We start from the raw sequence: 17,305 nt of genomic DNA on the forward strand, positions 1-17,305 counted from the left end.
CAAATATAATAATTGGTTTGCCATTCTTGGGATGGTGATGGAACTATGCCTAAACTTATTTTTCTCATTTGTGTTTTTCAGTTGAGGTATACTTCACATACAGTGAGATGCACAGGTCTTAAATGTGTTGTTCTTTCAGTTTTGAGTGATGCAGACATCTGTGTAAGCCACATCTTATCAAGATAAAGTTTTCACCACCACAGAAAATTTCCTTGTGTCCCTTTCCAATCTACACATCCCCTTTCATGAAGCAACCACGGTTCCAGTTTCTTTCACTGTAGTTTAGTTTAGTCTGTTCTAGTACTTCACATGATTTGTGTTTGACTTCTTTTACCTAAGCATGTCTGAGATTCATCCATGTTGTGTGTATCAGTAGTTTGTTTCTTTTCATTGCTGAATAGTATTCTATTGTGTGAATATGCCACAGTTTGTTTATTCATTCTTTTGTTGATGGACACCTGTGCTGTTTCCAGAGTTTGGCTATTATGAATCAAGCTGTTATGAACATTCTTTTACAAGGTTTTTTGGTGGACATATAGTCCCTTCTCTTAAATAAATACTTAGGACTAGGATAGGCTATATTTTCACAGTCTATATGTATGTTTACTTCTTAAAGAAACTTCCAAAATGTTTTCCAAAGTGGTTATGCTATTTCTTTGTATAGAGTGCTCCTAAACTTTTATTGTCTCACTTAGAGCAGAAATTGTGAGCACAGGGGGATATCCAGTTTGGTCACCTTTATGCCGTTGGAACTCTAGAGGATATTTTCTGTAATTTTTAAAGAAACAAAACAATAAGTAGAATTTCAACAAGGAAAGAATTTTAATAAAAGATTTATAAATGTTACTTATTCTTCTCCCTCTTTGTAGATACATACACTATCTCAGAAAAGGTGCATAGATCCTGGCAATGAAAAAAAAAGAGTCAGTAGCAGTCTTTTGATTACTTCTGCTTCCAATGAGAAGAAAAAAGTCAGGGGACTCAGGACCCATGAAGGGGATTTGTTCCTGAGTCTCCTTAATATGGATACGATAGAGAACAAAGGCACTAAGTACTAAAGTATGTTTGAGAAAAGGGAAAGCTGACCTGAATTTCTTTGTTCTGGTGTTTGTACATGTGTGTACTGCTCAGGCTGCATCTTTTCTCTCCTACCATCTTTTCATGTTTTGAAGATTACCTCTTAGATTTTCCATTTTCTCTTTCAGGCCAAAGAAGCCCTAGAAAATATTGAGGTTCCTGTTGGCTGCCTTTTGGTCTACAACAATGAAGTTGTAGGGAAGGGAAGAAATGAAGTTAATCAAACCAAAAATGTATGTGAGTTGAGTAGTATAATTGCAGACATATGGAAGTGATGGTAGGTGTGGAATGAATTTATCGTAGTTGACTAGAAGATGGGTCTGTGTAGAGTCCCGTGAGTATCAGTGGAAGGATGGTTTCCCTAAACATCTCTTTTTATGAATGCCCTTCTTTTTCTGATTATAAAAGTGATACATGTTGATTTTTTAATGAAAATTCTACTTTATGAAATACATCAATTTAATTCATATCATATCCGTTAGTACCTTTAAATAATGTATTACTCCTGGTAAATTAAAAAGTCACCCTCAGTTGATAGCTATGGAGGTATAAAAAGATTGTATAAAGGAAGCTATTCCTTAATCAGATAATTCAGTGAAATACAGTCTCCACCACCTGCTGTCTCTATCTACAGGTACACTTTAAAAGCTTGTGTGACTAATTTATTGTGGTTAGGTTGAGAAGTTCATGAATTAAGGCAACACTTCCTGAACATGGTATCACAACAGTGTGTCACAGTGAGTATAAATGAAGTATCAAGTTTTAGGATTATAAAAAGTGCTAGGTGGACCCAAGGGTAGCTTATAACTTTAATAGCCCTCACACAGACCTTGATCTTACTTGGGAGCCAGAGAACAAGCTGGTGTTGGAACTGGTGCTGTGGGGACTTTAAAGTTCATCCATCACATCTATCAAAAAGAAAGCTCAGATTTAGTGAAACACAAGCAGAATAGGAACCCAGATTCACGAAGCAATTGTTATGTGGATATAAAAATGCTTATGAGATAAGTAATAAACCATAATACAGCAATTAGTGAATATACAGATACTTATGCGGGAGTGGAATTTTGTGTTTTAAATAATTGTCATACCTCCCTATGTGTATGTTGTAGTTCAGTACAACATCTTTAATGTGAGACCATTGAATGTCCTAGCAACATCCATCTAAACCCCCAGTGACCTGGGTTTCTTCCACACCTTGAAATGAACCTGGATTTATTTTTAGTTTTCTATGCTCTATAGAAGATTACCCTATAATCACAGTATAGAAAGACTCTTGACCCCAAATGAGGAGACCCGAATCCTCCTTTTGGCTCTGATACCATCACCCTCTGTCACCACCACCATCACTTCTCCCAGCTGTGTGTCTTTAGTAACCTCCTAACATAGCTTAGCTTCTGGTTCTTCAGCAGTAAAAGAGTTGATTGAGGTGGTTTAGGTCAACGATTATTTCTTGAGAACTGTGGGGACATTTGATTCAGTAGTTCTGAATCTGATTTTTAAAAAGCACCTGAGTTGGGGATACTTTTCTTTTTTAAGCTCCCCAGTTGGTTCTGGTATGCAGTCATGTGTGGGAACCTCTTTGCTAAAGCACCTTCCAGCTCCAAGTGTATATTAATTCTGGGCCAGCATTGCTTCCATCTGCCTCTGGCTTCCATGGTACCTTGGCCACTGTGCCAGCACTTTCCACACCCTGCCCTATGTCACAGGTAAATGAACACCTTTCTGTTTGTCCCATCAAATTTTATGCTTGTTGAGGACAGAGACTTTTTTTCCCACAAAGAGTTTAGCACAGTGGCTTATACATAGTTGACATTCCCTGTAAGTTTATTGATAAACATGATTATCATGAATATTATAAATAATTATCACATAGCAGAGTGCATATATCACATTATGCGTCATTGTGCGTCATATAATTCAGATCGCTTTATGAGATGTAGATACCAGTATATCCAGTATTACATTGGGGAAACCAAGGCTTGGAGAAGCTATGTAACTTGCCCAGGGCTGTATAATCAGTAACGTCACAGTCAGGATTCAGATTGAAGTGTGGTTGATTCCAGACTATGTGATTTCTCCTCTACTCAGCTACTCCCATGAGGTATCTGAGACTGATACCAAATCTCTGCTTCTCTCTAGAGTCTGCCAGTATATAAAATCTCATCCCAAAGAAAATACAAGTGATGACATTCCAATGATGACATTCTAAATATAGATTTGCTTAGAGTGAGGTCAGTGACAGCCTTGAAAACATATTCGTAACTGGAACATATGCTTAGGAAAATTTCAAGTGTACCCTGAAATATTCAGGAACCATAGACATTTTTTTTTGAGACTTATCTCTATGGCATTTTAATTGAAAGAGTGTCCCCTAAAGTACTTAGGTACTTAACTAAAAATAGAGCATAATTCGTGTGGCATCTCAGATTAGGTGTCTTTTGTTGGTGAGGTTATGGTACTTGAACTAGGAAATACAGTGTCAACTGCTAAGGGTGTCCTGAAACCTTTATTTGCTAAAACGCTGGCAGAAATGAAGGCCTATTTTTCATATTTACTTTTTAATATTTGTAAAATACAGTTACATGTAGCCAACAAGGTCAATGCAAGCACCTCTTCTTTCAGGCTACTCGACATGCAGAAATGGTGGCCATCGACCAGGCCCTAGATTGGTGTCGTCGACATGGCAAGAGTCCTTCTGAGGTGTTTGAACAGACAGTGCTGTACGTCACCGTGGAGCCGTGTATCATGTGCGCAGCCGCTCTCCGCCTGATGAGTATCCTTTGACTTCACGGGTTAATGTCTCGTACTCTTCCTGTGAACTCGAAAATGGCCAAACATTGTAGTAGAAACATAACCCATTTCTACTACATGACAACAGAGACTTATGAAACAAATTAAAGGAGGTGCACATTATAAAATACAGTCTCCCTTGGCCAAAAAATTTTTAGGAAAGATTTTTGAATAATAAAATTACCTCGTTTTTAATATCCATAAACATATAACTATTAAGTAAGCTAGAGCAAGAAACACATGACAAACTGTCGTGTAAAGATAAACCACAAATTAGATTATAAAGCAGTGTGCATAGGAAAAGATCTGAAGACTATGCATCTGTTTTGCCTTTAGTGAAGAGATTATAGGTGATTTAAAATTTTTCTTTCTCTGTTAATATGTTTTTATTGTTTATTTTTTCCATGAATACCTATTACACAGAAGGCTTGAAAAATTTTAAGTCAGAAGTAAATACAAAGTAAAAAACAAATCATTTATGATACTATAGTTGTAAATAAATGGGAAATTGATAAAGTTACAGCTCTTTGAATTCTGTCTTTCACAGAATAAGTGACACAAATACTGAATACAGCAAGTTAACCTCTGAAGATCTTTTAAAATATTATTGGATAATTCAACAACTCAATTTCATACTTGCATATTTTTATGTACTTATTTTGCTGTGTGTGTGAATCATTTAATGACTTTAAAAATAATAGAGAGGGTTTTGAGTATGAAAATATGTACAATTTCCACTTTATAAGCTCTCTGCCCAACCAGCTGCCTTACAGAGTGGCTCTGCTTTAGTCTGGTTTGTACTAGGTCACAGGTTGTATTTGTTTGAGGAAGGAACAGGGAAAAATCTATTATTTTTAAGAGGTGAAAATCCCTGGATTAAATTCCTACCTCCTTTCTGGCTCCAGTTCTCTAAAGATTCCAAAAAATCATCTAGGAAAGATCAGAGAGAGCACCAAGCTCTGAGCATTCAGCAGCTATACAGTCAGTTTTCATTCCGTTTGCAGTTGTGACACATTAGTTACTATATTCTTTAAATCTCTTTCTTTTGTGTAACTGGATTGTGTAACTGGATTTTTAAGACGAAGCCTAAGTTTAATTTTTTTTTAATAAGCGTGGCTGTTTTTTTTATAGTTAATTTATTTTTTGGCTGCGTTGGGTCTTTGCTGCTGCATGCAGGCTTTCTCTAGTTGTGGCGAGCGGGGGCTATTCTTCGTTGTGGTGAGCGGGCTTCTCCTTGCAGTGGCTTCTCTTGTTGTGGAGCATGGGCTCTAGGCACGTGGGCTCAGTAGTTGTGGCTCGTGGGCTCTAGAGCACTGGCTCAGTAGTTGTGGCGCACGGGCTTAGTTGCTCTGCGGCATGTGGGATCTTCCCGGACCAGGGATTGAACCCGTGTCCCCTGCATTGGCAGGTGGATTCTTAACCACTGCACCACCAGGGAAGTCCCAGTTTAATTGTTTTTAAGAGTAGCATGGCCTTTCCTCTCCAGGCTAGCTGGTATAAACCCACCCTAGTTTTGTCACGGTAGGCACTTGAACTGCACACTCTTTGTAGGACCTTAATTCTTCCTTAGAAATCCCGCTGGTTGTCTATGGCTGTCAGAATGAACGATTTGGTGGTTGTGGCTCTGTTCTAGATATTGCCTCTGCTGATCTACCGAATACTGGGAGACCATTTCAGGTAACATGAACTGTTATACTTTTTCTTTTTTTCTAATTACTGTGATCTCACTATGGGCTTGCACATAGTTAGCGTGTGCTCAGTACACCAAGAAGCCACGCTAGAACCAGGTGGGCTCTCGGGACCTCTGGTCAAAGTCATTGATGCCTCAGTGTAAGACAACAGGTAATCATTTCCAGGTGAGTGCTCAGCTCTCTTAATTAACAGAATCTCTCCAGGAGGAGAGTCCCCAGCCTTCTGACTTTTCCTCTAACAGTCTTCACCCATGCCTTCAGCTATGTTTGAGGACCCTACCACCGTGGGCGTTCTCCATCCATGCGTATGCCTGGCTCCATGCTGTACCAAGTTTGTGTGAGGCTCGGTGACAGTAGATGCTATTTACAGTGAATGTACAATAATTTTGCACAAAGTCAGTCGTTTTGCTTGATTGCCCTGTACTATTTTTGGTGCCTAGCAATCAATACCTGTTTTCATTATTTTTTTTTTCCTGCCTTTTTAATGTTGAAATTTCCCCCAGGCCCAAGAATCCACTTAGAAATTCTACTTTCCCTTTAACCTTGCCACTTCTCCCAAAGTTTTTATGTTTAAGGCTATGAACAGTAGGAATTTATATTTCAGCATTTGGTCTGTAGACAAATACCAGTTTCCATAAACTGGTTTGATTGTTTTTTTTTTTCCAGATGTAAGGTTAATCCTACAAGTATTATGCTTTGAAAAGAAAAGGACTTAACAAATTGCTGGACATGGTGGGTAGTTAACAACAAAGACCTCAGATATTCTTGGGAGAATATTAAGTACCTATGAAGGGCTAAATTTGGCTGAATCCCACTGAGAACAAGATTTGGAAAACATTCTATTTTGAGTTTTCCCAGCTGAACATTGGCTTTCTTAACAACTCCTGCACTTATGAGAATAGATGACTTTTAACATCACATCAGAAAAGAAATTGTAATAGAATGATGGAGAGTAAGCAATACAGTTAGCTTGATCATTAAAAAAATCTGCAATGTGATTTGCTTTTTCCAGTTGCTTCTATCAGTAGCTCAAATTTTGCTTACATAACTCTTTGCAAGTGAATTGCTGACTCTACTTCATTTATGAGAAAGATCTAAAGAATTTCTCAAAGCTTCTGGGCAGAACAAAGATGAGCTATTGGATATCAGACACGGGGGAACATTTCTGACCAACATGCCGGTGACATTGAGCGCACACCATCCTCTCCTGCACGTTCCTGCACAGAATCCAACAGGATCTGGTTGAACCAAAAAATAAGTTCACTTGCAGTGTGTGTACCTGGCCAGATTGGCTCCATCAAAATGAATGGGCATGGTTTGAAGCCACATCTCCAGATTTGATGCCAAAATATGGGTTTGTTTTTTTTTTTACAGTGTTTTGAGATTCTAGGGAAACTATCGATACCCCAGGCTTCTGGATGCTGTGTTTTCTTCTTTTATTTGGCTGGCTTAGGGTGTGGGTAGGGGTGAGGCGGGAATTTGTGGGAGGCAGGTTGCTGTTTTTGTATTGCAGAATTATAGATTCTTTTAATACAGTATTATAAGCAGCATTAAAGTTCATAGAGGAGACCTACAGAACTATTCTTTTCAAAGAAGATGGTGATTACTTTACCTGCCTTGTGTAAAAATATTATTTTAATAAGAATATGTGCTTTTTGTTAAAGCCACAAATTTGTAGCTATACTAGATGCCTGAAAAGATTACCTTGGTAGCTTAGAGGGATTCAGTTTCCTTCTCCACCTGTAACTTAGTGGGTCTGGTCCCTGAGTGTGCATTAGAATCACCTGGAGAGTTTGGTCCCCACCCCAGACCGACTGATTCGGAAGCCGTGGAGGGAGGGGGAGCATTGGTATTTTTTTAGTGAGCTCCCACGTGATTCCACTGAGCAGCCAAGGTGGAAAACCAAGGTTCTAACTTTACCTGACAGGAGAATGCTTTGTGCAGGTGGGTGCTCATGAGATTTATGGGCCCGGTGCAAGAAGAGGGATCCCTGCCAAGTGGGTTGCTGGTTTCACGCGGCATGCTGGTTAAGCTAGTGATCTAATGGAGGGGCCATAGTGTTAGTTGACTTACACTGATTTAAGGCCATGTCCTATGTACGATCGATAATTTATATGTAATATGTAAAATTAATGAAATTTAATACGGGCTTCAACTGCTTGTGGGGAAAATAATTGAATGCACAATTATACATAGCATGTACATGTATACATTTACAGGAAGACGCTATTATTGATATGGGGCATACATGTATGCATGATTTATATGGCAAAGGTATAATGAAGTAAATTATTTTCAATACTGACATAGTACTGTAGCCTTGTGGTTATTCTACAATAAACCTTTTTCAGGGAATAGTTTATGTAGAATTTCAGCTTTGGGTGCTGGCGGTGAGGTGTAATGCTTCTTCCTTGAGTCTTAGGGAGGTGTGGTTTTCTCCTTTTCCGGTTTACAACGCCGGGGTATTTTGTTATACTACAAAGACTCTTCATTTTAGGAGTTTATTCTCAATAAGACTAGTTACTGGTATTAACACTAGAATTAGGAGAAAATATAGAATGGATGCTAGTTGGCCTACGATCATGTATGGGTGTTCTACGGGTTGACCTCCAATTCATGTTAGGGTTAGTAGGTCTGCGACTAGTACTCAGAATAGAAGTTGGCTGAAGGGTCGGAATATTATGCTCCATTGCTTAGATGTGTGGAGTATTGGGATGAACATTAGGATTAGGATTGAGAGTAGTAAGGCTAAAACTCCTCCTAGTTTGTTGGGAATTGATCGTAGGATTGCGTATGCAAATAGGAAGTACCATTCTGGCTTAATGTGTGCTGGACTGTTGAGTGTGTTTGCTGGGGTGTAGTTGTCGGGATCTCCTAGTTGGTCAGGTGCGAATAAGGTTAGTATAAGTAGAGTTAAGATTAGTAGTAAGGCACCTAGAATATCTTTAATTGTGTAGTAGGGGTGAAATGGAATTTTGTCTGTGTCAGGTGGAATTCCTGTGGGGTTGTTAGATCCTGTTTCGTGAAGGAATAGTAGGTGGACGGCCGCTAATGCTAGGATGATAAAAGGGAGAATGAAGTGGAAGGCAAAGAAGCATGTTAGTGTTGCTTTATCTACAGAAAAGCCACCTCAGATTCACTCGACCAGGGTGGTTCCGATATAGGGGATTGCTGATAGAAGGTTGGTAATGACGGTTGCGCCTCAAAATGATATTTGTCCTCACGGTAGGACATAGCCTACGAATGCAGTGGCTCTAACTGTTAGCAGTAGGATTACCCCAATGTTTCATGTTTCTTGGAAGGCGTGGGAGCCATAGTATAGGCCGCGTCCTACATGGGCGTAAAGGCAAATGAAGAATATAGAAGCTCCGTTTGCATGTAGGTATCGAATGATTCAACCATAATTGACATCTTGACAAATGTGTGTGATTGATGAGAAGGCAGTTGTCGTGTCTGGTGTGTAGTGTATTGCTAGGAATTGGCCTGTTAGGATTTGTGTGATTAGGCAGAGGCCAAGTAGGGAGCCAAAGTTCCATCATGAAGAGATGTTCGATGGGGTAGGAAGGTCGATGAATGTGTTGTTGAGGATTTTTATTAGTGGGTGTGTTTTTCGAATGTTGGTCATTGGTGTTCTCGTAGTTGAATGACAACGATGATTTTTCATGTCATTGGTCATGGTTGAAGTCCATGTGAGAATAATGATAACATACATTGTTTTTATTTTAAGTATTATTATTATTATTATTATTATTATTATTTGTGGTATGCAGGCCTCTCACTGCTGTGGCCTCTCCCGTTGTGGAGCACAGGCTCCGGACGCGCAGGCCCAGCGGCCATGGCTCACGGGCCCAGCCGCTCTGCGGCATGTGGGATCTTCCCGGACCGAGGCACGAACCCGTGTCCCCTGCATCGGCAGGTAGACTCAACCACTGCGCCACCAGGGAAGCCCTGAGTTTTATTTTTGTAATTAGTTTTGTGGGGGCTTCTTCAAAGCCTTCGCCTATTTATGGGGATTTAGGATTGATTGTGGGTGGTGGTGTTGGGTGTGGGATTGGGAATAGTTTATGTAGAATTTCAGCTTTGGGTGCTGGCGGTGAGGTGTAATGCTTCTTCCTTGAGTCTTAGGGAGGTGTGGTTTTCTCCTTTTCCGGTTTACAACGCCGGGGTATTTTGTTATACTACAAAGACTCTTCATTTTAGGAGTTTATTCTCAATAAGACTAGTTACTGGTATTAACACTAGAATTAGGAGAAAATATAGAATGGATGCTAGTTGGCCTACGATCATGTATGGGTGTTCTACGGGTTGACCTCCAATTCATGTTAGGGTTAGTAGGTCTGCGACTAGTACTCAGAATAGAAGTTGGCTGAAGGGTCGGAATATTATGCTCCATTGCTTAGATGTGTGGAGTATTGGGATGAACATTAGGATTAGGATTGAGAGTAGTAAGGCTAAAACTCCTCCTAGTTTGTTGGGAATTGATCGTAGGATTGCGTATGCAAATAGGAAGTACCATTCTGGCTTAATGTGTGCTGGACTGTTGAGTGTGTTTGCTGGGGTGTAGTTGTCGGGATCTCCTAGTTGGTCAGGTGCGAATAAGGTTAGTATAAGTAGAGTTAAGATTAGTAGTAAGGCACCTAGAATATCTTTAATTGTGTAGTAGGGGTGAAATGGAATTTTGTCTGTGTCAGGTGGAATTCCTGTGGGGTTGTTAGATCCTGTTTCGTGAAGGAATAGTAGGTGGACGGCCGCTAATGCTAGGATGATAAAAGGGAGAATGAAGTGGAAGGCAAAGAAGCATGTTAGTGTTGCTTTATCTACAGAAAAGCCACCTCAGATTCACTCGACCAGGGTGGTTCCGATATAGGGGATTGCTGATAGAAGGTTGGTAATGACGGTTGCGCCTCAAAATGATATTTGTCCTCACGGTAGGACATAGCCTACGAATGCAGTGGCTCTAACTGTTAGCAGTAGGATTACCCCAATGTTTCATGTTTCTTGGAAGGCGTGGGAGCCATAGTATAGGCCGCGTCCTACATGGGCGTAAAGGCAAATGAAGAATATAGAAGCTCCGTTTGCATGTAGGTATCGAATGATTCAACCATAATTGACATCTTGACAAATGTGTGTGATTGATGAGAAGGCAGTTGTCGTGTCTGGTGTGTAGTGTATTGCTAGGAATTGGCCTGTTAGGATTTGTGTGATTAGGCAGAGGCCAAGTAGGGAGCCAAAGTTCCATCATGAAGAGATGTTCGATGGGGTAGGAAGGTCGATGAATGTGTTGTTGAGGATTTTTATTAGTGGGTGTGTTTTTCGAATGTTGGTCATTGGTGTTCTCGTAGTTGAATGACAACGATGATTTTTCATGTCATTGGTCATGGTTGAAGTCCATGTGAGAATAATGATAACATACATTGTTTTTATTTTAAGTATTATTATTATTATTATTATTATTATTTTTTGTGGTATGCAGGCCTCTCACTGCTGTGGCCTCTCCCGTTGTGGAGCACAGGCTCCGGACGCGCAGGCCCAGCGGCCATGGCTCACGGGCCCAGCCGCTCTGCGGCATGTGGGATCTTCCCGGACCGAGGCACGAACCCGTGTCCCCTGCATCGGCAGGTAGACTCAACCACTGCGCCACCAGGGAAGCCCTGAGTTTTATTTTTGTAATTAGTTTTGTGGGGGCTTCTTCAAAGCCTTCGCCTATTTATGGGGATTTAGGATTGATTGTGGGTGGTGGTGTTGGGTGTGGGATTGTTTTAAACTTTGGTGGTTTATTTTTAGGTTTAATAGTGTTTTTGATTTATTTGGGGGGAATGTTGGTTGTGTTTGGTTACACGACAGCTATGGCTACTGAGCAGTACCCTGCGGTTTGGGTTTCTAATAAAGTTGTGTTAGGAGCATTTCTTTTAGGGTTAGTGGTAGAGTTTTTGGTAGTATTGTATATTTTAAAGAGTGAGGAGATGGAGGTTGTGTTTGAGTTTAATGGGCTGGGGGATTGGGTTATTTATGATACAGGGGATTCTGGGTTTTTTAGTGAGGAAGCTATGGGAATTGCTGCATTATACAGCTATGGTACTTGGTTGGTTGTTACAGGTTGGTCATTATTTATTGGTGTTGTGCTTATTATGGAGATTACTCCGGGTAATTAAATAAGAATATACCAAGAGTAATAGTGATAAAGAAGGATAAAAAATAGAGTTCGATGAGGCCTCATTGGTTTGAGGTTAGTATAGAAGCCTTTAGTTGAATAAAGGCTGTGGTTTTTGGTAGGATGATTTCTAGTCAGGTTAGGTCTCGTAGGGAAGTTGCTAGTTTTTGACCTATCACTAGGATCAGGTGAGCAGGTAGGCGGTGTATGATTGTGGGGAAATACCCTAATAGAGTGGAGAATTTAGTGGAGTTTGAGGGGTGTGTGTATTTTAAGTTTTGTGTGTTGAGGTTGATCTCGAATGCGAGAATAAAGCCTAAGGTCGTTATTGCAAGAGCAGTTAGTTTTAGGTGTAAGGGCATGGTTATTAAGGCAGTGGTTATTGGAGGAATGTTGTTGGATAGAATGAAGCCAGCAAAGATGCTCCTGATTAATAGGCGTTTGATAGGATTAATTAATAAGGGATTATTTTCATTAATGGTTACAGAAGGAGGGAAGCGAGGTTGTCCTAGTAGTGTGAAGAAAATGATGCAGATGCTATAGATAGCTGTGAGGGAGGTAGCGGTTAGAGTTAATAATAGGGCTCAGGCGTTGGAATAAGACGAAGTGGCGGCTTCAATGATAGGGTCTTTAGAGTAGAATCCGGTGAGGAATGGTATTCCTGTTAGTGCAAGACATCCAATGATAAGGGCAGTTGTAGTGAAGGGAAGGGCTTTGAATAGTCCTCCTATTTTTCGAATATCTTGTTCGTTATTTAGGTTATGGATGATAGAGCCGGAACATAGGAATAATATGGCTTTGAGGAAAGCGTGTGTGCAAATGTGTAAGAATGCTAAGTAAGGTTGGTTGAGGCCAATTGTTACTATTATTAAGCCTAGTTGGCTGGAGGTGGAGAAGGCAATCATTTTTTTGATATCATTTTGGGTGAGAGCGCAAATGGCTGTAAATAGGGTAGTGAGGGCACCTAGAGAGAGAGAGTTATTGTCTGAATGAGCTTATTGTTTTCTATTAGAGGGTAGAAGTGGACAAGTAAGAAAATCCCTGCTACAACTATTGTGCTTGAGTGGAGTAGGGCTGAAATTGGGGTGGGACCTTCTGTTGCTGAGGGGAGTCAAGGGTGAAGACCAAATTGAGCTGATTTTCCAGCTGCAGCTAGTACGAGTCCGATGAGGGGGAAGTTCAAGGAGTTTTGGCCGAGTATAAAGATTTGTTGTAGATCTCATGTGTTTATGTTAGAGAGAAACCATGCTGTTGATATGAGGAATCCGATATCTCCGATGCGGTTGTATAAGATTGCTTGAAGGGCAGCTGTGTTTGCGTCTGTTCGTCCGAATCATCAGCCGATAAGTAAGAAGGACATGATGCCTACTCCTTCTCATCCAATGAAGAGTTGGAAGAGGTTGTTAGCTGTGACGAGGATTAGTATGGTGATGAGGAAGAGGAGTAGGTATTTGAAGGATTGATTGATGTAGGGGTCGGAGTGCATGTACCATATTGAGAATTCTATGATAGATCATGTGATGAACAGTGCTACGGGCATGAACATGAGTGAAAAGTAATCTATTTTGAAGCTAAGTGTTAGTTTGAGGGTTTGGATGGTAATTCAGTGTCAGTTTGAAATAAGTGCTTCTTGGTTTATGTGAAGGTATATTATTGTTGGAATTAGGCTAGTAATGGAGGCACAAAGGATGATGTTTTTTACATAGGACTGGTACTTGTTGCTTTTGTAGAGGTTTGTGTTGGATATTATGATTGGGGAAGTTAAGATTAGCAATGTGAGTAAAGCAAAGGAAGTGAATAGGTTTATTACTTTTATTTGGAGTTGCACCAATTCTTTGGTTCCTAAGACCAATGGATAACTACTATCCTTTAAAAGCTTGAAAAAGCCACACTGTTAGGTGTGGGGGCATGAGTTAGCAGTTCTTGCAGTACTTTTTCGGTAAATAAGAAGATTTGGTCTTCTGTCATTAGCTTCACAAGCTAGTGTTTTTCTTAAACTATATTTACAATAAAGGGGGCCCAGGATGATTTTGGGGTTTAGTGATAGGAGTAGTAGGGGAATGATGTGTAGGGCTATTAAGGCGTGTTCTCGCGTGAAGGAGGGGGTGAGATTATTGATATATTGTGTATGTTTGCCACGTTGTGTTGTGATCAACATATATAGGGAATAGAGGGCAGTGATCACAATATTTGTTCCTGTTAGGATAATGATGAAGTTTGATCATGAGAATGCTGATATAACTACAAGTAGTTCTCCAATTAAGTTGATGGTGGGGGGTAGAGCAAGATTTGTTAGGCTTGCTAGTAATCATCAGGTGGCTATTAGTGGGAGAAAGATTTGTAGGCCTCGAGCTAAGATTATGGTTCGACTATGGATTCGTTCGTAGTTTGAGTTTGCCAGACAGAATAGTATAGAGGACGTGAGACCATGGGCGATTATTAGAGCGGTAGCCCCTATGTAGCTTCAAGGGGTTTGGATAAGGATAGCTGCGATAACGAGTGCTATGTGGCTGACTGAGGAGTATGCGATGAGTGACTTTAGGTCTGTTTGACGTAGGTAGATAGAGATAGTTATAGTTATTCCTCACAAGGAGGGCATGAGGAAAGGAAAAGCTATATGTTCTGTCAAGGGATCGAGCATGGATGTGATTCATAGCATGCCGTAGCCCCCAGGTTTTAGTAATACGGCTGCAAGGACTATGAAGCCTGCGATAGGGGCTTCTGCGTGTGCCTTGGGCAGTCAAAGGTGTAATCCGTAGATGGGTATTTTTACTAGGAAGGCTATTATACAGGCTAGTCATTTGAGGTTGTTGGATCAGGAAATGGACAGTGGTTGGGTTCAGTATTGTAATAATAGGAAGTTTAGAGACCCTGTTGTGTTTTGCAGGTATGTTAGTGCTGCTAATAATGGGAGGGATCCGATTAGTTTATAGAATAGGAAGTAGAGCCCTGCATTAAGTCGTTCTGTTTGGTTACCTCAGCGAGTAATGATAATAAGAGAGGGACTAGTGTAGCTTCAAATATAATGTAGAATAGGATTAATTCTGTAGCGGTAAATGTTATGCTTAGGAGTGCCTGTAGCATGATTAGTATTGTAATGTAGAGCTTTTTTCGGATGAGTGATTCTTTGAGAAGGTGGGACTGACTTGCTATTAGTATTAAGGGGAGAAGTCATATTGTTAGGATTAGAAGTGGTGTGGAGAGGGGGTCGGAGAAGAATGTCAGGGAATGATTAAGGCTGTTGTCGTTGAGTTGATTAAGGAGCAGTAGGCTTGTAAAGCTAATTAGTAAGCTATGGGTTGTGGAGTTAATTCAGATTAAGTTGCTTTTTGATAGCCAGGTTAGGGGTATTAGTATGATAGTGGGAATCATGAATTTTAGCATTGGAGGAGATTGAGGCTTTGCACGTAGTCAGTACCATATGTATTGGAAATTACGACTAGTAGGGCTAGCCCAATGGCTGCTTCGCAGGCTGCGAATACTAGAAGAATAATTGGTATCATGCTGGCCAGGGTGAAGTGCGAGTTTAGGATTGTGAGGGCTGCTAGGACGAATAGTGATAATATTATACTCTCTAAGCAGAGTAGTGCGGATATTAGATGGGATCGGTATATTAATAGGCCTACGAGGGATATGGTAAAGGCTATAATGATTTTTATATGGACTAGAGACACTTGGTAATTGTGAGTTTGATCACAGTCTAGTGGGTCGAAATCACTTGTTTTGGTTTAAACTAAGTACCATATTCGGCTCATTCTCCGGACCGGGGCACGAACCCGTGTCCCCTGCATCGGCAGGAGGACTCTCAACCACTGCGCCACCAGGGAAGCCCTAAGCCTTCTTGAGTTCATTCATAGGCTAAGCTGGCTGCTGGTAGGGAGATTAAGAATAGGGCTATGGTAAGTATTGTTTTTAGATTGTTTGTTTGGGTTGCTCAGGGGAGGGGAAGTAGGAGGGCAATCTCCAAGTCGAAGAGAAGAAAGGAAATTGCCACCAGGAAGAATTTTATGGAGAAGGGTAGGCGGGCAGATCCTACAGGGTCAAATCCGCATTCATAGGGGCTTGTTTTTTCTGCATACACGTTTAGTTGAGGAAGTCAGAAGGCGATAAGTACGAGTAGCAAGGCTAGTATTGTGTTTGTTAGTAGTGTCAGTAGGAGATTTATTGTTCTTTTTCGGAGTGTACCGAAACTAACTGATTGGCAGTCAGTTGTACTTGTTAATACTAAAAGGACTATGAACCTCATCGGTAGATGGATACGTAAAGAAATAATCATACAATGTCTACGAAATGTCAGTATCAAGCAACGGCTTCGAAACCGAAGTGATGGTTTGATGTGAAGTGGAATTTTATTTGGCGTAGGAAACAAACGATGAGGAAAGTGGATCCAATAATGATGTGTAGTCCATGGAAGCCTGCGGCCACGAAGAAGGTGGACCCGTAGATTCCGTCTGAGATTGTGAATGGGGCTTCGTAGTATTCTGATGCTTGTAGTAGGGTAAAATAAAGGCCGAGTATGATTGTGATGAAAAGGGCTTGAAGTATGTGTTTGCGGTTTCCTTGTATGAGACTGTGATGAGCTCAGGTAATAGATACGCCAGAGGCTAGCATTACGGAGGTGTTAAGGAGTGGGACTTCCAAGGGGTTTAGGGGGTGGATGCCTGTTGGTGGTCAACATTCGCCTAATTCGGGAGTGGGGGCAAGGCTTGAGTGGTAAAAGGCCCAGAAGAAGCCTGTGAAAAATAGGACTTCCGATAAGATGAATAAAATTATTCTGTATCGAAGTCCTTTTCGGACGGTTGGTGTGTGGTGGCCCTGGAAGGTGCTTTCTCGGATGATGTCTCGTCATCATTGGCATATTGTTAGGGTGTTTGTCAGTAAGCCCAAGGCTAGTAGGATTATTGAGTTGAAGTGGAATCATATGATTAGGCCTGATGTTATAAGAAGTGCTGAGAGAGCTCCTGTGAGGGGCCAAGGACTGGGGTTTACTATGTGATGTGAGTGGGTTTGGTGGGTCATTATGTATTGTCATGCAGGTATAAGCTTACTAGGAGAGTGAATACGTAGGCTTGAATTAATTCGTGACAGCGAATTCGAAGATGGTTAGTAGAGTAAGGATAGTAAATGTGATAAGAGCTGTAAATAGGCTGGTACTTATTAGTGCAAGAGTCGGTTTTCCAATCAGATGCATTAATAAGTGACCTGCTGTAATGTTGGCGATTAGTCGTACAGCTGGTGCTACTGGTTGAATGAGTAGGCTAATAGTTTTGATAACTACCAGTATAGGGATAAAAAAAATAGGTGTGCCTTGTGGTAGGAGGTGGGCTAAGGATGCTTTCGCTTTGTTGCGGAAACCTGTGATAACAGTGCCAGCTCACAGAGGAATAGCCATTCCTATATTTATTGAAAGTTGTGTGGTAGGTGTAAATGAGTGGGGTAACATTCCAAGAAGATTGGTGGAGGCGATAAATAGGACAAGTGAGATGAGTATTAGAGATCAGGTTTGTCCTTTAAGGTTATGTGTGTTTATTAATTGTTTTGATGTAAGTTTGGTTAGTCATTGTTGAATGGAAATTGTGCGATTGTTAATTAG

General features: G+C 40.7%; 1 protein-coding gene across 3 annotated transcripts in view; it reads left to right on the plus strand.

Annotated features, from left to right (window-relative positions):
- ADAT2 (adenosine deaminase tRNA specific 2) overlaps positions 1 to 17,305 on the plus strand; it is a 54,274-nt gene that overhangs the window by 11,475 nt on the left and 25,494 nt on the right. For all 3 annotated transcript variants that reach the window (XR_003681411.2, XR_448220.4, XM_007114313.3), the window contains exons 2-4: positions 1,206 to 1,310; positions 3,703 to 3,853; positions 5,441 to 5,547. Coding sequence is in view for 1 of the 3 variants with exons in the window: in XM_007114313.3 (XP_007114375.2) it covers positions 1,206 to 1,310; positions 3,703 to 3,853; positions 5,441 to 5,547 (363 nt within the window). In the remaining 2 variants the exon portion in view is untranslated. The remainder of the gene's footprint in view (positions 1 to 1,205; positions 1,311 to 3,702; positions 3,854 to 5,440; positions 5,548 to 17,305) is intronic.

Source organism: Physeter macrocephalus, chromosome 10, assembly GCF_002837175.3.
Source record: "Physeter macrocephalus isolate SW-GA chromosome 10, ASM283717v5, whole genome shotgun sequence".
NCBI classification, from domain to species: domain Eukaryota; kingdom Metazoa; phylum Chordata; class Mammalia; order Artiodactyla; family Physeteridae; genus Physeter; species Physeter macrocephalus.